The following is a 24,437-nucleotide window of genomic DNA, read 5'->3' on the forward strand; positions in this document are numbered from 1 at the left end:
AGAACTCTCCGTGCTGCTTACAAACACTGTGCATAGTAAAGATATGGTGTGTGATGATATTCATAAAACAGAAACAGACAGGACTGTGGACAAAAACCATGTCCAATCCTTTTAAGGGATCATGCGCACTACTGTAGAGAGCTGGCAACACACCAAGTCTCCTGTTTGTTCACAGTCATAGCAGGGAATGATTTGTGAAGGTTTCATCCTCTAATGTCAAAACTGCAAAGTAGAGTACATTAGCATAGTATGCTAATATAGTATTCCCATGAAGCACAACTGCATCACTGCTGGGTGTAGAGACTGGGTGAGGACTCCATTACTGGTATTTTTTTTTCTGCCATGCAAACAGGTTTGAGTAGCACAACAGGTAGCAGCATACTGTCTTTGGTGCAGAAGGTTATGGGATCTATTCCTGTGCCAGGTAGATGGATTGCTGATACTGCAGTGCAGCATAAGGAGGGAGCTGCACTCCGGAGTCGATCATCCTTTAGATGAGACATTAAACCAAGGTCCCATCTACTTGAGTAACTCAGGTGGATGTCAAAGATTCTATGGCACCTATCAAAGAGCTTCCTGATGCACTGACCAAACTCTCCCTAGTAGTACAAATACCACCTTGGCTCTCCCCTGAAAAGAGGACACTAGCATAGTGGGACTAGCTCAGTCAACAGAGTGTCTGTGTGTGTGTAATACACACACACACTTACTTTAGCACTGATGGGCTGCTCAGCTTTGATAGCTGAACAACATATCAACACAGAAAGGGGAATCAGTGTTGTCATAAGCACTGCTCCAACTGTACATAAACATTTAAAGTCATGTAAGTTACTCCCTTAGAGCCAAAATGTGCAGTTGGAGTAATATGTGTGAATTTGGTGCAACACTTGATCTTTTACTCATATCTCCTCTTCCTCATCTCTCCGTCCTCTTACTAACCACTTCTTTACGTACTTCTCTTCCTCTTCTTCCATACTTAGAGTTCTTGATTTAATTATGTCTTAAGTTCCACTCCTGACAGATTTGAATTTATACTTCTTATGAAACTTAGTTTTTCTTAATTATACTGTACATTTTATCATTTAAGTCTGTATTAGTGAATTTATATATATTGTTACTATTTTAAAACTTGTTTTGTGGAGATTTTCTCCTCGGGCTTCCACTGAAAAAGGGCTCAAGCTCAGATGGACTAACCCAGTCAACAAATGTCAAATAAATAAATAAATTAAATCCTGGGAGTGTCCTTCATGCATGGAATATGGTGCTTTCACAGTCGGGAAAGACTGAGTTTTTATAAATTGCAAAGTGCATCATTCTACAGCCCCTTTTTCAGTGTGTGCATTGTTTGTGAACATTACCACTTTTTTTTCTTAGCGTGTAATATTGAAGTAATCACTGTCAAACTTTTTGTATAATGCATGAAGTGTAGGCTGAAGAATGTCTTGTCTTGTTTTTTATTAATGTTTAGCATTTGTTTCTCTCAATAGTAGTGTCTCCAGGCCCAGAATGTTATGTACCCACAGAAGTCCCACCAGTGTCAGAGCAGATCATGGAGACTCTCAGTGAACTGGCCAGATCCTTTCAGGAAATGGCTGACCGCTGCTTACTGGCTTTACATCTGGAGGTCAGGTATGTTGCATATTTTAAGCGTAGTCATTATTCTTTTTTTTTTTCAGGAGTAACTGAAAATTTGCATTTGTACAGTTTTTACTCTTCAAATTGTAGAAAGACTGAAGGAGGTAATGGATTCAAATAATCATGTTCTAAGAAGTTTAGTTTTTACCAATTCAGTAGTTCATGTGTGTTCAATTAAGGAACTGTTAAAATATTCAAATTCTCTTTGCAGTGACATTTTATTGCATAATTTGTTGTCTGCCATTAGTTTTATGTATGTATTTGTTAACTGGGGTAGAGCACTGATCCGTTTTCATCCTCAGCCTGGCAGTAATGTTTGCAACAGAAAATGAAACATGATATTGAGGTGATAGAGCACATGCATTCCTAACGTCTATGGACAGTACCTCCTTCTCTTGACCCTATACACACTCACCCATATAGTTCGAGGCCCTAAAGCATAAATGTGAGGAAAAAACATCATTTTCAGCTATTTTCACTCTGCTAGTAAGCATCTTGAGGATTCTGGTGAATGGCTCTATAAATCTGCACCCACTGCCTGCAATTTATAATATTACTCAGGATCTGCACCTCTGACCACTAAGCAGTATATGAGGGATGATTGACATTAATAGAGTATAGTAGATGCATATTGTTGCCAAAGATTATAACCAACATTTGCCACATTCACATAAACCTTACAATGCACAGCTACAGAACTGAGTTATCACTGCTGACTCACCACCTCAGCCTGAAATGCCTTTGAGCCCAGTCCTACAAACAGTAACTGAAAATTGCCAAAATAATTTTGTATATAAACACACACACACACACACGCACGCACACACACACACAGTGTTTCTCAGGAAATGATAATGATACTTTTCCATTGCCAGCAGCCCATTTTCCTGTCTTTTTGGTAACACTTCCACCAGCTAGACTAGACCAGTCTAGCACACCAATAATGCAGGTACTGCTTGCACTTAAAATAAGCCTACCATAATATAATTGCCTGGTGGCAGTAAATCTTGCTGTCACTCTTTGAATGGTGGAAGCCAGCAGGTGTTAGTATACCAGTTCAGTAGACATACCCTTAAACAAATAAATAAAGCATCAGTCACAGTCTTCTAAAATTAATTTAATAAAACTGTTTACTTGAAAGAAATATAAGTAAAGATATGCAGTTTATAAAATTAAATATTCAAGCAGCTATGCATTGCATATAGAAAATATAAAATAAATGGACATAAACATAGATGGTGTATAGCGGTAGGGTATAGAATACCTCTAGCAGCGTAACTGTATCATTACCAGTCGCTGAACACTTACTGAACTCTAGCCACCTCTGAATAGCAAGTCCAGATATTAGTTGCATAGTTTCATAGGCAGAATAAATTGCAGGCTTGAGCTTCTGTCCTAGAGAGGCATTCCAATTTCCATAGTTCTAAAGCAAGGCAAAAACTGTCAGTTTCTCTCTCTCTCTCTACTTAGAGTCCAATGTTCTCTGTTACCTGTTTGGCTTTAATTTTAAAATTAAAGTTTCTTAATTCCAGATGTGCATTACCCTGGGGAAAAAGTCCAAATAAGGTACTGCATCCTTTGACCTGGAGCCACATTTCAAGAAAACCTGAGCTTTAGACATTGAAAATGTGTGTTCATTTGAGAAGCTAGTTTCATTTTTTAACTGTTCTGCTGCATTTCTTCTGAAAGCAATTATGTATTCCATACAGTTCACATTTTTTATATTCTGTACCTGTTATGTACTGCAAGATTTTCTGACAGCAGTAACTATATTTCTTATGAAAAAATAATTAAATTTAAAATTGATTAATACATCTTTTCTGTATGTCCTACTGAAAGTCAGTTTTAGGCTTCCTGCATCCTGCCACAACAACATTATCAAAAAAAAAAATCAGGATGTACTGCTTGGTAATACTGAAGTGACGCAGTATGTTGTTGACTCTCCAAATTTACATGTGAGAGATAAGAATGTTAAGAAAATTTTAAATTGCTTAATTAATAATCCTGACAGACTGTATGTCACTTTCCTGTATGGAAGTAAGTGATATATTTATTCACACAGAGATTGGTGCTGTTTTGAATAATAAGTGCTAAACAAGTTGCAAAACTCAAAGTGTAGTTTATGTGGCTTTTGGTAGCTTATCTCATACTCTTTATGTTTGAAAGACTGAATGATACCTTCATACTGGTATCAGTTAAAATTTCAACTTTCAACTGTGTCCAAGTGCAGTATATACATCAAAGTCATAGACTTGGATGCTGAACTGGTGATGGGGTACTTTGTGTAAACAAACTAACAATAGATTAATTGCCTCATCACTTATTAACTCTGATGGTGAGCCTAACTGCATAGTTTGGGAATGTCTTGGGGAGAAATTTTCTTAAATTAGAAGTTATTGTTATCAGCCCCTAAACCCAGTCCACTTGCACTTAGTTTCTTGAGGTTATGTGGGTGAGTAGGGGATGTGTTAAGTTGGCCATTACTTTCTGCCTCTGTCTATCAGAGACATGGGGACCAGACCTGGAGTGAATTTCCAATTTCCCTTTCATTGTTCAAGGTCATGTTTAAAAGGGTTAGGGATGGACTCTGCTTCACATGGATGGGGAGCCTGTTCTAGAGCATAGGGATCCTCTGAGACACATATCTGTCTTGCTAATATGTCTTATTTATGACACAAGCAAAATTTAAATCCTTGGATCTAGTGGTTCTGATGCTGTTTGTTTTGTAGATGTCTAAAAGGTCCATCAGAACTGTATCCGAGGATGTCTTGTATACCAAGCATATATTGTCTCTCAGTAAATGTATGAGACAGAGTGTAGAGATAGGGTTTTAAGGCTGTCTGTGTAGGACAGTGTGTTTTTACCCTGGATTCTCCTAGTAAGGAACCTCTGTAGATGTTCCAGCTATTGCATGTGTCGGCTGAGGTACTTGCCAAAGGGGGCATTTTACTTAATGATGGCTCTGATAAGGGTTGAATAAACGAATAAAGTGGCAATGTGATTTCCTTGGACCTGGATGTCATGCCCTTACTTACAAGTTGGGTGACAGAATTATTTTCTTACAACTTGGTGACATGTCATCAAAGACCAGATTACTGTCTACCTATGTTCTCAGATCCCTGACTACTGGGTTTTTGTAGCTCTTAGCAAAAAGCAATAGCATGGCTACTCCAGTTTCTGTTTCTATATAATTGGATTGTCTTAAAACAAAGTCTAATTAGATCAGGACACCCTTGTTTCTTGTTAATTATACTTTGCTTGGAGGAATGGACTGTTTTGGTAACAATGATTCTGATCATTTCACAAGGACTTTAACATGAAACTTATTAGCTGTATGGTAACTGTTTTTTAGCTGGATGGGATATCACATTCTAAGTATCCTCAGATGCTAATCTTGACGTTTGCAGTGGTTGGCCCTTCCTTTTTAAGTGTTGAAATAATTGTAGAAGATGCTTGACTAGAATAGTTTTATGTACTTTATAAGATTAAGCTGGTTGGCCATCATGGCCATCATAACCTGGCACTTCACCTAAAGGAAGCACTCCAGTACCCTTTCCTCTCTCTCTCTTCCCACTGTAGTAGGTAAGTTAAGCAATTCTGAATCAGCGTCATCCACCTGGGGAATGTCAAGATATTGTAAAAATAATTCTGTCTCAAAATGAAAACCTGAGACATGGGGTGATAAAGATCACAAAAGTATATGCTAATAATATTGTTAATTTTAAGTGTCACATTGTATGGTTCCTTCTTCATCCTCAGTGGCAGAAATTGCTATTTATCATTGTGTTTCTTTGAGTGTGTTGTTGACTTGGAGAGGTAGCTCCCTTACCTCATGGACACTGCTTCCGGTTTTTCCACTTAGTTGCAAGAACTGTAGTACCTTACCTTGTCTTTTAATTGCTGGATTTGTCATACTACTGTGGCATTATTTTTCCATCAGGTGGTACAGTTTGCACTTCTAAGTCTAGAATTTCATTTTTTAATGTCAGATTATATTTTCTCACTACATTGCAGATTCTCTAAATCATATCCTTTAAAAGCCTCCCCATTGTGAAGTTGTTTCATCAACATTAGGGTCTTGCATTTTTCATACTCTTTTGTAACCACTTCTCATCTATATGGATCTGAGTGTAGTTTAATGTCCTGTTCAAACATCTTGGCACTAAAAAGTAATTGTTTTCTTGGTGGTCTTAGTACAACTAGGAATGTCACAACCCTTCCATTTTCTATATGAATGATCAGTGTTAGATTTTTTTTTTTTTTTTTTAATCTAATTTCTCATGGAAGGTCCACATTAAGTTTAGTCAGAGACATAGTTCAGAGCTGTGTTCAAACCTCTAATATTTCAAGGTAAGATTTTTGTAATCAAGTAGGTAAGTAATACAAGAGCTTAGGCAGTACTTCATTCCCACCTTGAGAGTCATTGATATTAGCTGAGACGCTAATCATATAACACAAAGCTGAACACACAGCACAAGTGTAAGCATTTGAAATGAGTAACATAAAGAAAAAAAATCTTTGCTGTAGTTACTAATACTGCAAAGTACTAGCTGGGGAAGGAACCTGAAAGTGTTGATCTGCTCCAGTTATCTTCCTGCATTTTCCGCAGGTGCCTCATGGGAAAACACAATACCTGTCATATTAATGAGCAGTTAAATTCAGAAGAATAGGAATAGAAAAATCAAATTATGAACCCACATGACATATTAAACATAAAGATTGGTTAAAAAATAAGAGTAATCAACATTGCTTTGAGGCTGCTGTGACTGTGGAATGAAAAAGAGAAAGATTGCTTAAAAGTAAAATCATTCCGAGAACAATAAGGCAATCAGTTGAGAACAGCAGGTTTTGTTTAACAGTAAGCCTCAAGTAAGCATAAAATGCCAAAAGTGTCAGTGTTAACATTATAAATCATAATAAGTGAGCAACCTTACATTCTGAATAAAAGCATTTTGTAAACCATTCAGAGTTTCACAGAATGAAGCTATACATCAACTAAGCTAAAGTTTTGATCTGTGAGTACTTGGTATAGTAAACAAAATTACTTGCTCTCCCTGAACAAATGAGACAAAGTATACAGAAAGTAAAAGGCAATCCCACCAGTCCACCACATGTGCAGTAAGGTCAAAGGAGGTATTCTAGAAACAACAGGCATATGCAGCAGAATCATCTTTAGAAGGAGAGAACTGGCATCTAGCCTCATGTCAAAAAGGGCATATTATGTAAACTGTTGGTGATCACACAAGCTGCATCTGTTCATGAAGAAGGACCCATCACCGCCTTAATACATGCACTGAAAGCAGATGGTCAGGGACATGCACTGTAAAATATTTTGTATGAAAACAAAATGGAGATGGCTTGTTTATGTCAAGTGATGGCCATTAGTGACAGCCTTCTCAGCTTTAAGAGCAACAGTTTTGTATTGCTCTTGTAACAGCTGTTATATTTCAGCTTCAAGGGGATCTGGAGTGCTAAAATGTTTATTGTCTTCCTCATTTTTGTCACCAGTGGAGTAAATCTTTTGCTAGTGAGTTTTGCTGGCTGAAATAAGTGTTGTTTAATCTTTGCTTTAAAATGGAAAGGCAGAGCAACTCTTTTTGGTAAAGGTGGTGGTTTGCCTGCTGCCATAGAGGGTTTTGTGTAGCATTGCTGGACAGACCTTTCTATTCATTTGTTTTTCTTTTAAGGGTTCACTCTTAGTTCGTCTTTCTGGAACGTATGATGGCATGCACAAAGTGTATCTGTGAAGGTTTCTACCTCTCTAGGTGTATCAAATGAGGCCTACTATCCCATAGTATTTGCAAGGTGGCTGGGAATTGCAACAGACAGGAAACTCCCAGATGTTTGAGATATTTGACAGAGGGAACCAAGGCCTTTCAGTTTAAGAAAAAGGAGTTACTATAACCATGGGCAGCCCTAACTGGAGCCACTGCTGATCATAGCAATCCTCTCAGTTCCTTGCAGTTTCACAGTACCATTTCTCAGGATGAAATCTGGAGACATGTAATGATTACATGATGCATTCTCTTTATTATTGGAGGGTTGTTTAAATGGCAAGTGCTTGTCATTGCTGCTAAGTAAGTGCAAGGCTACCATCCTTTCTTTTGGGCACCCCAGTTATTCTCAGATTGTTTCCATGGCTCCTGCTTTTAAAATTGACAACCCTCAGAGGCCTGATGCTATGCAGTGGCCTTTGAAATTACTTGTAGTTGAGTGCCTTGCTTTCACTGGTCAGTTTAAGAAATGAGGTATGCTGCACCACCCCATGCACATAATAGTCAGTTTTGAAGAGTAGTGTAGATGCCATCCTGATCATTGCTTGACTTTGCAGTAGAAGGCTACATAATCGCCACAAAAAAAAAAAAAAACATCTGTACAGAGAAAAGAGATGAAAAATGGTAATTGTTATGGACATTTCAAGTCAAGGCCATGGATCAAATATTCAGTATAAATACAGAAGTGAATTTTTAAAAAGTTGCGGAGTAGAAAAAAAATCACTTAATTTGTATAGAGCAAGCATGCTTTCCCTCTCTCACCCCCCCCCCCCACACATACATTTTTGGGGGGGACAATTTTTAATTTTAGTCAACAACTTTAAACAATCTAGAACATACATTAAAGAACATATTAAAACCTGCAAAGAGAATAAATCAGATTAGATTAAATCATATATACCACCTGCATCTGTATTATCTTTACTATATTTGTATGTTGTACATGTTATGACAAAAAGTAATTACTTACTGCACTTGTTCAGTTTGAGACATCGTTTACACCAGCTTCTTAAAAGATCCTAAACTTCCGTATCAGTCCCTGTGGAGAGCCATTTGGGACTTTAAACAACAACACCTTTCCAGATTATTAATTCTGTTTCTGTTGTAAATTTTCTTCCCCCATTTGCTGTCTTATTTCTTAATATAACATCTGCTCTATCTGTTGATTAATGTATACCTCTACCTTAATTTTTCCAAGTGCATCCTTTCCTCCTGACTGGCCTGCTTATTATTATAAGCTCTTACAAGGTTGAACTTTTTTGTAAAGTCTACTTGTATGTTACTAATTTTTGCCATGTTCATTATCAATCCCAAAAAGGCTATCATATGTCATGATCAACTCTCTAATGTTTTATAACCAAACAGAAACATCCCCATTCATCTTATTTTCTTCCCATATACTGCACTCAAAATACTCTGCATATCTTCTTTGTATTTGTTAAAACCAGTGCAGTCTTGGAATATGTTGTGACATCCCTCCTCTGGGCTACTAATCAAGGATCCTCAATCCTCACCACTTACACCAGTGAGGGACATTCACTTGGAACAAAAATAGATGCACACAGTATTTCCAGATGCAGCTGTCTGCACCAAGCACAATTTCCCTTAAGAGCACACAGGTAACACACTCCGTCCTGGGGCTGGGTGTCCCCCTCTCTTTCCAGGCCCCAAATAAGACCCCCCATTGACACAGCTGTAGATTTCAGTCCTCAGCTGAGTGTTCCAAGCCAAGTCCTCCACCACCCTCTCTGTGAAACCAGTGCTGTGTGTTCCTGCTCCAGGTTGCTGACAAACACACTCTGCAGTTTGATTTTCATGCACTCATACCTGAGAAAGACTGGCACAGATTTACCAGCTCTGCCCAGACTATAAGGTAGATACTGCCACCAGAACACTCCAAAGCCAGCTACTCTAAGGCTTTTACCAGGGTATCCAATTATACTAAGTAAAATGAATACTAATACAAATGGTAGTGTTTGACCAGTGCAGCAAGGCTTTCAGAAGCAGCCACAGTGGCAACAAATAAATGTAAGTACTCTCAAAGGTTAAAATATTCTCTAAAAGACCATCCACAATGAAAAGTTTAAATATATTTAATAATAAAAGAACATGAAAATACTAAATATCTATTTACAATAAACACCACAGTTTTAGTCATAGGAAATATTAAAAATAACACAGATGGAAAGATTCACACAGATTCAGAAAAACAATGCTTAACTAATCTCACTATATTTTCCTGACTGATCTAAAAAATTACTGCCCCCTAGTTCACTTACCAGAGCAAGACAAAAGATGAAATGGGTGAGTGATCCTTATTTGTCTGGTTTCAAAAACAGACTGCCTTGAGACTTCTGTCTCATCATCTTGTATTAACATCATTTCAGTGCTGGATTACAAAATGACATCACATCCATCTGGTCATCTGACTTCTGGTTCCCACACTACCCTTTTTACTAGAAACTGAAACAGAATCTAGCACATGTGTGTCATAACACACACACAGCTTTGCTAAGATGTGTTATATCATCTGGAAGCTGTAACACCATTTCCAAACTTTCTAGGGTAACAATTAGTTCACCCCTTAGGACAATAGAGTAGGATTCCTAGTCCTGGTTTTCACAGACATTTTGTCTCTGGCTGCAGTCAGGACACTAAGATATTATCTTTATGGCCTAAACCAGGTAATTTAATTTCAGACTATTTTTCAAAGTTAGCAGGACTGAGATTAACCTCTTCTCTTCCAGTATCATCTGTTACAGTGTACCATATTTCCCCCAAAATAAGACCGGGTCTTATACTGTTTCCCCTGCCGAAATATGCATTAGGGCTTATTATCAGGGAATGCCTTATTTATCAACACCGTACAACAATCTACCTTTATTCATTTATAAAAATCAACATTTATTAATGAACACAACTCGACATTTATTCATGTACACAAATTGACATTGATTTCGTACGTTTCTGTTATTGGACAACAATTCTAAGTAATGCGTTAACAGTTGTGTGACAGTTCTACATAAACAGTGCAACAAACATTTCAACTTCAGAATATCTGCACCTTGGCTTTCACAGTTATTCAAATACAACCATGTCATCTTCTTCTTCTGGAGCATTGTCATAAGTCTCCAACCCCTGAATTTTGGCCTGAATTTCTTGTGACTCCATTTCCTGTAGAACCATTGGGACAAATCTGTCATGTCTAGCAATAGAGCTCTCCTTAAATAAGCACTGCTTGTCCAAGTAGCCTGCTTGTAGTGCATTGGCAACACAGCTGTCAGTGATTTTATTCCATGAATTTTTCATCCAAGTCACAACCTCTTGCAGGCTAGGCTTCACAAAGTTTCCATGCTGATTTCTCTCCATTCTGTTTTCAGTGTAGTCATTGAGTTCCATGCGCAAATGGTCCTTGAATGGCTTGCTTATTGCAATATCAAGAGACTGGAGATAGGCAGTCATTCCTCCGGGAATCATTATTTGATCTATTCTTCACCTTGCAAGGAATTTCTTCATTTCTTTAGCGCGGTGAGTGCTGGCTGAAAACCAGACTAGCAGACCTCTTTTGCCACCTCGCAAAACAAGTGGCAGCATTACATCGACCCACTTCCTTATAACTGCTTGTGTGCACGAGGCTTTTTCAGTTTCAAGAATGTAAATGCCTGAAACACATTCAATCTTATCTTTCTTGCCCTTACTAATGATTAGAGGTGGGGTTTTCTTTCCATCTAGACGAATTGCCGAAATACAGGTAACACGTGCACTCTCGTAACCAGTGCAGGGAATGTAGATTGATGAGGCACCCCTCTGATCAGTTGTTGTTTGAGATTCTTGGCCCATAAATACTGCAGTTTCATCCATAGCAATCATGTTGGACAGTTGGTATTTAGAAAAGTCAATGTCATCAACAAAGGACTTGAATGGAAGTGCACGTTTAATAACTTCAGTATCTTCCAGCTTGAACAGTGTTTTTGATCTTCTTAGAGGCAGTTCATTTCTCTGAAGAAGCCATCCAGCCAATGTTGGGATGCTTTGAATTCTTCTGGGGATATTTCTAACTGTGTTGCCATTGCAACGGCAAATATTTGAATATCAGCCCTGCGCACAACCAAAGCCTTTGCTCTCCTGTTAGCAATCCACTCACAGATGATGTCTTCCAGCTCAGGAAATAATGGTTGCCTACCTGATCCACACTTGCACTTATTAGCATTTCCCTCGTCGGCCTGTTGACTGAGGTTATCGTACGCTGCACGCCATTTTCGGACCATTCAGAGATCTAACTTCTTCTTCTGTTTGCAGAAAGCCATCAGATTCTTTCCCTGAGAGTCCTCCATGATTCCTTTCTTGTGCTTGATGGAATAGCTCTTTCTTTTTGCACTCATCTTGTCGGGGGGGCGGGGTAATTGAAGACTTAAGAGACCGGAGTGGCAACACAAAATGGCACCGCTTAAGAAGAGAAGACACAACCACACCCATTTATTATCAAGTGCACGCGCTTTACACGCATTGTCTGTACTTTGACCGATCAAAGTACACCTGCCAGTGTTTATGTGCCAAAGATCTCAACCGTCAAGTGTGAGTGACGATTGGGGTTACAGTAAGATTCATGGAGGACTCCTAGGGAAAGAATCTTAGGACTTTCTGCAAAGAGAGGAAGTTGGGTGTCCGAATGGTCATAAAATGGTGAGCAGAGTATGATAACCTCAGTCAACGGGTGTCAATAATATTATTTTATAATTCAACACGTCCATCGTGTGTTGTTGACGATCTTAACTTGGGCTTATTTTTGGGGTAGGGCTTATATCATGACCACCCTGGAAAACCATGCTAGGCCTTATTCTCTGGTTAGATGTTATTTACAAAGAAATACGGTATTCATTTCAACCGTTGCAATACTGTCTGTCATACAGTTCTATTTCTTTTCTGTCCAGCAGGACCCACTGTTGGTACATTTTTCATACAGGCAGCTTTACAAATGCATTTTCAACCCAAGCACCTCTACAAACAAGTTTGATATACAAATGACATATAATTCTTTATAAAACTCCAGATAACTATGCTGGCATGTGTTACACATCCACTGCCTTACTTCTCCTGACATAGCTGGCAATACCTCACAATCATCACATATGTGTTATCAGTCCTGTTTGTAGCTCCAAAATCTGTTATCTACCACTGGGTATGTATCGTTTAATTTGACTGTTTAAAGAATCTATGCAGGTATTCCTTGGCAGGGATCTTAACCTTTTTTGACTTAGTTGCACACCTCAGAGACTGGCAGATCTTGATCCTCTCTACCCATCTTATTGATGTACTTGGTTTCTGCTGTCAGTTTTCTGGTTCATAGTTGTATATTAGGGCCTTTATAAGCCTACCCATATAACCCAAATGAGTCCCCCAACTTATTACACTTAAGATGTTTATGTAGGGGATGTTTCTTAGTTAGGACATGATTTGCTGACTGCCTCTGTCCACCAAAGGCATGGGTTCCAGACACGGGTGAATTTATGATTTCCCATCTACTGGTACAGGTTACATTTAAATAGGAGTAGGAAGGAACACATGCATGGAGAACACATTCCAGAGAATGGGAATTGTCTGAGATACATATCTGTCTTTCCAACATGTTCTATTTATGTCACAAGCAAAATTTAGTTCCTTAGATCTAGTAGTTCTGACTCTTTTTTTTTTGTGGCTGTATAAAAGGTTCATCAGAGTGGAATCCAAGGATGTCCTGTATGTCAGGCAAAGATTGCCTGTCATTAGTCTGTAGGCGACCGAGTACAAAGATAGTGTTTTGAGACGATCCACAATGGACATTTTGTTTATACCTTGTGTGATGTCCGGCTATATCCACCGGACTAAAAACAATTAATGTGACGTCACTTACTATCCTGGGTCAGTAACTAAGGAGCTTCAATCCTCACTACTGCCACCAGTGTAAGACTGTCACTTAAGAGAAGTAATATTTCACAATTTTCCCCTAAGAGCACAACAGGAATGTGCTCTGTTTTCCAGAGACTGGACTATATACCTCTGTCTACCCCAAATGTACTCCCTTATTATACACTTCAGAGCAATGTGTCCCAGTTTAAGACCTGTGATATACTCGCACTCAAAGTAAATTTAAATCTCGCACATCCAATGACTTCTGGGAAAGCCTGAGATAGATTTCCAGCTGTGCCCCTTCCCCAAAATAATACAGTAATACTGCCACCAATCACTGTGTCTTCATGCACTTCTAAAGGGGTGTCCAATTATGAAAATTAAATATCAAAATAAATTATAGCTATGACGAGAAGTGACTAGGCCTTTGAGGGGACCTTGTGAGTATGAAACCGGTGTAAGCACTCTCTAATCTCTAAAGAAAAACACTGATTTCCAGCCACAATGTAAAGTAATGAAAACATTTAATAATAAGGAAAATGATTACATGAAAATAAATCAATAACTTTCAATAAACACCAGGAATCAGTTACTGGAAATGTAAAATTACACTGCAGGAAAGAGTCCATTATTCTAGAAAATTCTATTTTAGTGACTAAGCTTGCCTAATCTAACTAAAGAATACTGTCCCTAATCTAATCTAACACATAACAGCAAGCCAAAAGGCAGGCTTGCAGTTTTTTTTTTTTTTTGGTGAGTTCTCTTTCGTGGGTATCAACTGACTGCACAGCACTGTAACTGACTGTACTTCACAAAACTGCTCAGCACTTGCCAAACTGCAGTCTCACCTGTCTTATTTTAAAAAAAATAACAGCTGTTTGAAAAAAGTTATTTTCCTGTCAATCAACTGTTTAATCACCTAGCAACCAGGAACATTCTAATGACATCACCTACTATTTGCCTGATTCTCCACAGTTTGTACTTTAGAATGTCTATCACAAGCATGTGCAATTAGAAATGTATCAAAACATTGGGAAATACTCAAGATTTTAATACTTATGTACATTTCACAATTAGACATGCTGGCATAAACTAAAGTTAATCTGAGAAAATACACAAATCTTCTGCCAGACATGCTAACACAGATGACAGTGTTTTCATTTTCTTCACACCTTGTATTCTTTTTGTAAGGAACCTTACTCATTGAAGGGTCTGATGAGGGCCGATTACAGTGATATGATGACTTCCTCTGTATCTAGATGCCATGCTCATACATATAGTTGAGCAACATAGAAAGATTTCCCTATAAGTTACTATGTACATGTATTCCCAAATCCCTGATGAATGAGTCAGCTCTTAGAGGTGTTTTATCAATAACATAGTTTCTTGGGATGGCTGACTTCCCAAATGGTACTATAATGCATTTCCTAGCACTGAGTTTTAAGCAGTGTTTTTTCCCCCAGACATTTTTTTTGTTTGTGTTAGATCCTCTTGTAAAATATTTGCATCTTGGGGAGATTCTGTGACTGCTCCCATTTTGCAATCATTTGTGAACTTGGTCAGCCAGAGTCCTTTGACTGAGAAATTGATGCCAAAGAGGAGTGGGCTTAGAGCAGAGCTGTGAGGGACTCGTCGTTGACCGGCTTCTTTGTGGTGATGGCCTCATCAATCCTACCTTCCTGAGTCCTATCTGTGAGCCAGCTGGCTATCCAACACCTTATATAGGGGTGTATGCCTAATTCCATAAGTTTAACAATGCCTGAGTGGGGTATTTTATCAAATGCCTTAGCCAGTTCAAAGTAGGCAATATGCACCATTTTACCCTCATGCATTGCCTTGATGACCTTATCAAAGAAGTCCATCATGTTCAGTAGGCGTGACCTTCCCTTGACAAAAATGAACTGGGTTTGAGCCAGAGTATGAAGATTTTCTATGTCTGTGGTGATCATTTCCATGGTAATTTAGTCAGACTTATGGGTCTGTAGTTTATGGGATCTGTTTATGTTCTGCTGTTATAAAGAGGGATAGCCATTGCAGTTCTCCATTCTCATGGTACAAAGTCGGTTCTGAAACTATAATTAAATAGTGAATCTAGTGGTCCTGATAGGTCATATTTAAGGCTATTCAGGATACATCCTGGGATGTTATCAGGACCCGTTGAGGCTGTGTTCATTGCACAGCTAGGTTATTCTCTGTATTTATAGTTGGAGGGGTTATGTTTGAAGGTATTTCTTGAGAGGTGGCTAGGGTAGTAAATTTGGAGATGAATTTAAATTGTCAGCCGGCAGATTCACTATATCACCGGAGTCATTAAATTTGGCACCATTTACCACTAGTCTGATGCACTGTTATGTGCTGCCTTTGAGGTTTCTGACATAGCCGAAGAAGGTATTATGGTTGTCTTTTGCATGGGATGCTGTCTTGATCTGTAAATTGGCTTTATTGGACTTAATTAGCCCTTTTAGTTGCCAGTTTAATTTGATGAGAGAGTTCTTGTTTTTATAGGAGTTACACCTCCTGATTTTAGACATGACTTTTTTTTGTTGTTGTATAACCTGTTTATAATTTGCAGTGCCTCATCTTGTCTGCTGGAACCTTCTTTACCATTTGCAGGACTTTAAAAGCTTTACTTACTAACTTTAATCACTCCCAGTACCTTCACCTGCCTTCTGCCAACCACATAAGCTTACTAGCGGGTCTAATTTATGTAATCCTGTTAACGTCTTTTAACTCATACCTTCCTTTAACTTTTTCAATCACTCAGCCATTGAGTTTGGCTTAGTTAGCTGTCACGACCTTTGTTTTTGACTTTTTGTGTCCAGAATATTCACCATATTATTGCCTGAGTCTAAAACATTTACAGGGGTTTCTCTCCATATACTGATGAATTGTCAGAAAAAACAAACCGTTACCTGCAAATTACAATTACCTTTAGCCTTCCAAATTTGACCTTTACATCAGGAATGCCAGAGGTTTTGATAAATTACAAATAAAAGTGGGAACAGTGGGCAGTCTTACTGTTTCTCCTTCAGAAAGCCTAGCCGCCAGTATTACCTTAACTGTTGATCCTTTATAGATATTAGGGGTTCCTATTGGAACATCGAATATTCAATCGTTCGACTCACTAAACGTCAACCTTTAATGATCAAATGATTAAATATTCGAATGTTCGTAAAAAATTATTTAAAAAGAAAAAGTAAAGGGTGTAGGCAGGGGGGCAAGCTCCGCTGCGCCCCCACACCCCCCGCTATTTAGATTTACCAACTCCAAGATTGCGCTACAGTGTAGGAAAGGGAAATGTTCCCTTTCCTGCACTTAACTCCGTTAAAGTGCGATCTCGGAGTTGGTATATTTAAGTAGGGGGGTGTGGGGGTGCAGGGAGTCTTGCCCCCCTGCTCACAGCAGTTACTTTTGTTAGTTTTTTTTTTTTTGGTTTTTTTTTGTTTCTTTTACATTTTCGAAGTTTTAGTACTTCGATCATATGGAGTCGACCATATGGTATTCAAAGTACTGAAACTTCGATGATGTAATATGTAACCAGATATTAGTTAACAGTTCATAGAACTTTGCCAGAACTTTGCCAGAAAGGTCAACTACACCCTGTTAAATGCTTTTTTCAACATCAGAAGTACAACCAGTAATTCTTTTTAATCATATGCATGCTACAACAATAAAGTTTTCAGAATATTATCAAAAGTGTGTTGTCCTCTCACAAACCATGTTTAATCTACTTCTTTCAGTTTGGATAGCCATTTCATTATTCTACTTGCCATCATTGCTGTATTGACTTTATAATCATGCTTAACATGGATTTATGACAGCAACAGAGGATCCTGTCCTCCCTTGAATGTAACATACTACACCCTCCATCCATCACAAGGAGCTATCCTATCCCTGAAGATTCTTATTCATTAGTTTGACCAATATATACATTAATTCAACACATCTGTTCAACAAAAACATCCACTGGTATACCGTCAGTGTTCATAAATGAATCACTGTTGCAGTAGTCTAAGCTACATGAGATGACCTTCCTGCTTTGGCCAGCTTTGAGTGCCTTCTCTTTGCTCCACCTGCCAAGAGTGCTCAGGATACTCCATGTAGAATCATATAAAAGGTAGGTGGAGTACTGAAAGCTAAAGAGATTTTTTTTTGCCACTAAGCCATGCACTTCTTTGTCATTAACTATTAATCTTTTCAGTTATCTGTAATTTTCAAGCTGGGCAGATAAGTCCCCCACTGAGGAAGTATTTTAAAATTTGTAATATTCTGAGAAAAAACATATATCTTTTGCAAAAATTCTGTGTCAGTGCTTGGGCAACAAATAGTGAATCGCCATTTATTTTGTATAGAAGTGCATTGCTAGTGCTTCTGTGAACTTATTATGAGGAAAAACGTTGATTTATGACAAAAAATTGTTTATTTTTGTGTAGTGTGTTGGTGAAAGGACATTGTGCTTGTGCGGGGCTTGCAGTGCTATACTTAGCTCAGATCCACTCCTCCTTCTCTTTTATCTTTACTGGGTCTCCTTACTTACTCCACCCACTTTCTGATCCGCATTCTTGGCTTACCTATGGAGCAGCTGTCAGCCTTCATGGTATTAACTTCCTCAGCTCACAAAATGAAGAAACTTTATTAGAAATGGGATGGTGAATGGTTTTCTTTTTTGCTAGGAGAGGATTAGGGAAGCCTGGACCCGAATACCTAAGGGATAAGCCTTACTTTGGGAAACTGTGTTTGGTGAGAAAAAACATTCAATGTCCTATCTCTGTGTATTTGTGGACAGAGCTGATTTACTGGACTTAGTTAAGGAGCTAATTTCTACCTTCTCTAAACCAGGTTAAGCCACAGGCAAGAAAAGAAAAATGTTTCCTTCCTGTTCTGACAGGAATTTCCAGTCAGAGGAACAGTATTTGCAGGTGGGGAGGTATACCTCAGAGGATTCTATTCAGTCAGAGCTTTTGGATTCTGAAGAATGCATAACTTCTGACTTCCCTACTGAAGAAATCAGTTTCACAGAGATTCTATCTAATATGAATTTGTTTATGTGGGAGCAGAGTGAAGCCTCTGTTACACAGCAAATGTATCATGATTTGATACAATTAGAGATTCTTAGTGTTACACCTGTTCTTCCAGATTTGCCTACCTTAGAACATACTAGGTTTATAAAAGCCAGTATACCTGACACCCAGCATTCAGCTTCCAAGAGGTGTGATATGTTATATAAGGTACCATAGTCACACAACTAAGTGTTTTCTAATTCTAGAGAAGACCCAGCTGTTATTTCTCTCTCATGGTCTGCTTACAGATAGATTTTAGTCAGGCAAACCCTGTCCACTCCAAGGAGCCTAATCAGCTATAAATTCACATACAGTATAGAGAGTACAATCCAGAGATGATCTGAAACAATCTTGTATTGATTTGTGATTAACTGCTCAACAACTTAGCAAAAGATTATTTATTTTGCTTCATATTTTATTTTAACCTCTATTTTTCATTGTCTGTAAGAAAAGAAGGAAGATTTATTTTGATTTATATTTTGTTGTTTTACTTCTGATTTTCACTATTTATTAGTAAGGAATAGATTTTAGACAGGCAAACTCTAACCATCCCAGGCAGCCTAGTCAGCAGTAAATTCACACTTATGTTACAGAGGACAATCCAAACCTTATCTGAAAAAATCGTGTTGATTTGTGATTTATTGATCTTTACTGTTACAATGAGGTGCGACTGGGAATGGCAGTAAGCAGGAGCAACTGCATGCATTTGAAAGGGATGTAAAGGAAATCCAGCATTTGTGTGACTATCACAACTGATACAGTAGGTCAGACTGACAATTTTAGTGTACTTTATTTAATATGTAGTTGTATATTGTTTGTGTGATTTTCTCATAGAAATTTACTTAAAATTTCTTTGAATTCTATGGTAACTGATTTTGATTATTACACTAATATGGTAAGCCAAGCAAGGGACCAACAGTACATAAAAACAAATAAAATAAAATAGTAAAGATAAATGTACTGCATCAATGACATTCGGCAAACTTTAACAAACAATAAAACTGAATACAAAGGAAAGCGCTTTTGTAGAACACTTTTCTTCTTCAGACCATAAAAACTACAATAGAGTATATCTACTAAATAAATTACCTACCTCCATTTGCCAATAGAACAATAGATACAAGTCACATGACACTTTAAAAAGACAAACTCAATGACCTCTCCTTTTCTTTAGTTTAGGTCTTAAAGAGGAGACCTTATCATTCAAGCTCCCTTCTTTATCAGCTTGTAAGTGTAAAATCCAAAACAGTTCTCTATGTTCAGTTTCATTCCAGATGTCTCCCAACCTCCCATTGTCTTTGATTATTTCTACTACTTTAAATTTAAACGTATGTCCCTGATTAGTTTCTGCTACATGCTTCCCTAGAGAGTTGTCATTGTTATTAGATTGTATGTCCCTCTCATGCTCCCTCATCCTTTTCTATCAATGTCCGATTAGTTTTACCTATATAAAATTTATGACATAACATACATTGTGTTAAGTAAACTAAATCCTTTGTCTTACCTGTAGCAACAACATAAAATTTATATATGTTATTAGGAATGGGATGTATAATACTAATTATCTGAATCTATTAGATGACAGAAATTACATGTATTACAAGGAAATGCACCAAGCTTATTTATATAAGCCCTGTCTTTATAATTATTTTAACATAACAACCTCTTCAATGATTTTTTTATTTCTAAAAGTAAACATAGGCGCTGTTCCTATCACACTGTTAACTTCCCTGTCTGATGTTAGAATATGCCAATTATTTTTGATAATATCACACACAAGTTTAATATCACTTGAATAAGTAAGATTTATCATGGGTGTTCTCATAGAAATCGTACCCTCTTTCTTATCAATATATTGATATCTATCAGAAAAATATGGAGAGGCTCTATTATCTCATAAGGCCATGGTGTCACTTATACCTTGTTCTTCCTCATCAGTATGATAACTTCTAGCTGTTAACTTGTTTCTCATACTATCAGTTTCTGTTAAGAAAATTTTATCTTGATTATTTAGACAAGAAATGTGCATAGCTTGTCCTTTGATAACATTTTTAAATATGTGTGGTGGGTGTAGGCTATTCCTATGTAAAATATGATTTCTGTAACATTGCTTCCTATAACAACTGATAATAATTTAATTTATGTCCTACTTTTCTAGCTTTTTATCTAAATATTCTATATTTGTTTCAGAGACATGGTGGATGAATTTCAAAAAAACATGTTGAATTATGTAAATACTCAGTAAATTCATTGAGTTCATCCTCATCCCCTTTCCAAAGCAAAAACACATAATCTACAAATCCTCTATAAAAAGTTGTTGTTGTTTGTCTTTCGGCTTTTCCCGGTTAGGGGTCGCCACAGCGGAACTCCGGTCCGCTAATAATTGGCAGTTGGTTTTTATGGTGTCGAGTTGCCAGCCCGATGCCCAACCTTCAACGAAGGCACACCCATTCAACGCATGTCTTTCGAACGCCCACTAGACCGCGGGGAGGACATGCAGACTCTACATAGAAGGCGCACTCCCAATCCAAGCCGAGAATTGAACAGGAGAACCTCTTGCTGTGAGGCAGCAACGCTACCGCTGCACCACCGTGGAAGTAAAAAAAAGTGATGTTGGAAATAAATCTGTTGTTAGAAAAGACATGCTGTTTCTCCCATTGTGCTAACAATATGTTCACATAACTGTTGGCACAGGGGGTACCCATCACTATACCTATTTTTTGTCTATAATATTCACCTGCATACATAAAAATATTATTTTCCAACACTTTCAGTAAATAGACATAAAAGATCCACTTGTTTTTCACTACAGAGGCCATGATCTAGTAAAAATAATCTGACAAATTCCAAACCTATGTTATTAGGTATTACTGTAAATAATGAATAAGTATCCAATGTTACAAGCAAATAATTTATATTACAGCCCATACTAGAATAGTGTGTAAACAATTGTGTTAGGAATGGATTTTTGTCTTTTATTCAGATTTTAAGTCTTATTAACCATTACATTACGATCACTATTCACATGTCTTGACCAGGAGAACACTTCCATTGCAGTAAAATCATTGAAGTCTCTCTGTAATTTACACATCTTTTGTTGTTTCATGCAAGATTCATAGACAGAGATATTAGCGATGACTTCCTCAAAGTATGTCTTAGTTGTAGATGTTGAAAATCTATCAAAGAGAGAACGTTGTTTCTGTAGTAGAGTATCAATTAATGACTCAAGTGATTTGAAATAGTCGGTCAATAACTGTATATAAGCAAAACTGGCGTCTAAATTCAGTTTCTGCAAGTTCTTCAATAATTCTGGATGGGAAGTACCATAGGTAGGCATTACAGGAATCCATAGACCCTTTGGTACAACTCTATAATGCAGGCATGCCTCCATGTGCAATCTTTGCCATTGATAATGTTTAAGTTTAAACTGTTGATTTTTCAATTTCTTTAACACTGTCTCTTAATATTTCCAAGTCCGTACCTGCAGCGTCGGTATCAGTCTCTTTCTCAATAGATTTCATGCACAGCAAATGATTGCTTCCTGTATGAAGCACCTGATTGTGAAATTCCACTTTATGTTGAATTTGTGAAGTACCGGGGTTAAAATCTAACTCCAGGTGTATGCCTTCCACCATGGTAGTTATTCGGTAAAAGAATAAATACACTAATAAGGTAAATCAAGCGATGAACCAACAGTACATAAAAACAAATAAGATAATAAAGATAAATGCACTGTTATCAGCAGTCAGTAAACTTTAATAAAAAATAATAAAACTGAATGCAAAGGTAAGTGCTTTAAGTGCTTTCATAGAACACTCTACTTCTTCAGACCATAAAAACTGCACCAGAGTATATATAATAAAAGTTACCTACATCCATTTGCCAATAGAAAAATAGATATAAGTCACATGACACTTAAAAAAGACAAACTCATTGGCATCTCCTTTTCTTTAGTTTAGGTCTTAGAGACCTTATCATTCAAGCCCCCTTCTTTGTCAGCCTGTAAGCATAAAATCCAAAACAGTTCTCTCTGTTAAGTTTCATTCCAGATGTCGCCCAACCTCCCATTGTCTTTGATTATTTCTACTACTTTAAATTTAAATGCATGTCCCTGATTAGTTTCTGCTACATGCTTCACTAGAGGGGTGTTATTGTTATTAGTTCTTATGTCCCTCTTATGCTCCCTTATCCTTTCCATCAATTTATGTCCCTCATATGCTCCCTCATCCTTTCCATCAATATAAGATTCGTTTTACCTATGTAAACTTTATGACGTAACATACATTGTGCTAAGTAAATTAAATCCTTTGTCTTACATATAGCAGCAACATTAAATTTATCTTCTTAGTAATGAGATGTATAAATATATTATCTGAATCTACTGGATGACAGAAATGATGTGCATTACAAGGAGATGTACCAAGCTTATTTACATAAGCCCTATCTTTATAATTATTATAACATAATAACCTCTTCAGTGATTTTTTATTTCTAAAAGTAAACATAGGTGCTGTTCCTATCACACTTTTAACTTCCCTGTCTGATGTTAGGATATGTCAATTTCTGATAATATCACATACAAGTGATATCACTTGAATAAGTAAGATTTATATTCTACGAAAGTGGTTACCTTTGTATTCAGCTTTATTGTATTTTATTAAAGTTTAAAGGCAAAAAACAAGCAAAGGCAAGGCTCCAGGTGTATACCATATTGAACTAGAACACCCTTCTTATACTTTCAATCATAGTCACATAATCAACCATTTAACATTTAAAGGCATAGAAACACATATAAAAAGCATATCAAAATACATAAAAAATATAAAATACACATACAATACACATGTATAAGAACATAAAGCTATCTACATAATGGTCTTGTTTTTAGAATGGGTCTCAAAGGTATATGGTCATTAAGCCCATGTCCTACATCTGCCCTTAATCTCACAATCCAGTCAGCCTCTAACCCTTCCGTTCTACTTCTAGTATCACCTCCCCTTTGGTTCTCAAAACACCTCCCCAAAAACCATAAACCTGAAAATATGTTGGTCATTGGTTTCACTCACGTTTAGCCAGTGCATTAAATGCATTTTATGTGACTATGATTGAATGGTATAAGAAGGGTGTTCTAGTTCAATATGGTAAACATCTAAAGAAGCATCTTGTGAAAGCGCTTGTGTTTGCTGTTATTAAATCTTTTGGAGAACCTGGAGCCTTGCCTTTGCCTTATTTGCCTTTGGACTGTTTATTAGTTGTTGCAGAGGTACCTGGTTATCGTTGGGATATTTTTATCTTTTTCTTATATTTTATTAAAGTTTGCCAACTGCCAATATGGTGCATTATCTTTGCTAACTTATTTTAATTTTGTTTATTCTTTTGTTTTAAAATTCTTTACTTGCAGTCCTTAAATGAGTATGCTGTTGATGATTTGCTAAAGCACAAGTATCTTGTACAGTGCACAAAATGCTACCTGTATTTAAAGAAAACACCTGATAACACTGGTGACTTGTGTTCCTCATGTCAAACGTTTGATGATTTGCTTACTGTTATTAGTAGTAAATCTAGACTTGCGGATGATGATTGCACTTGTGCAGTTGCACAGCTTGTAAAAATGTTGTTGCATATATTAATGACTGGGCTGCTGAGATAAGCAATATTAGGTAAAGTACAAATAGAAAACATTTTGGAAAGGAAGTGTCTATTGTCAGTAAATATCACTCAACCCATATTAAACATGACAGTACCAATGACAACTTTGTAATTCAGTATACAAATATTCAGCAATGAGATGAATCAGAACATGTAGAAGAAAATTAAAAAAAAGAAAGAAGTGAAGAAGTTCACAACAAATAAAAAGGAAGAAAAAGAAACTGATGGTCTATAATGCAGGGAGAATTTATACTAAGAAGGAAACTGTTTCGTTATGTAACACAGAGATTACAGGGATTGATAACATAATTCAATCAGAAAGTGTTCATTCCACAGAAAAGGAAATGATTTTTCCATCAGAGACAATAAGAAAAAAGAGTCAAAGGGCAGGTGGACTTAAATTTACCAGAAACAGGCTTGAATAATTATCAAT

General features: G+C 37.2%; 1 protein-coding gene across 1 annotated transcript in view; it reads left to right on the top strand.

The window, feature by feature from the left end:
• The window catches only part of EXOC4 (exocyst complex component 4), a gene marked incomplete in the record, with an annotated part of 4,032,161 nt that overhangs the window by 3,748,265 nt on the left and 259,459 nt on the right, over window positions 1-24,437 (top strand). The window contains 1 exon segment of the mRNA XM_044087318.1: window positions 1,488-1,629. Within this exon segment, the coding sequence (XP_043943253.1) occupies window positions 1,488-1,629 (142 nt within the window).

The sequence above is a fragment of the Protopterus annectens genome, chromosome 11.part0, assembly GCF_019279795.1.
Source record: "Protopterus annectens isolate FY-2018-M chromosome 11.part0, PAN1.0, whole genome shotgun sequence".
Taxonomy (NCBI): Eukaryota; Metazoa; Chordata; order Ceratodontiformes; family Protopteridae; genus Protopterus; species Protopterus annectens.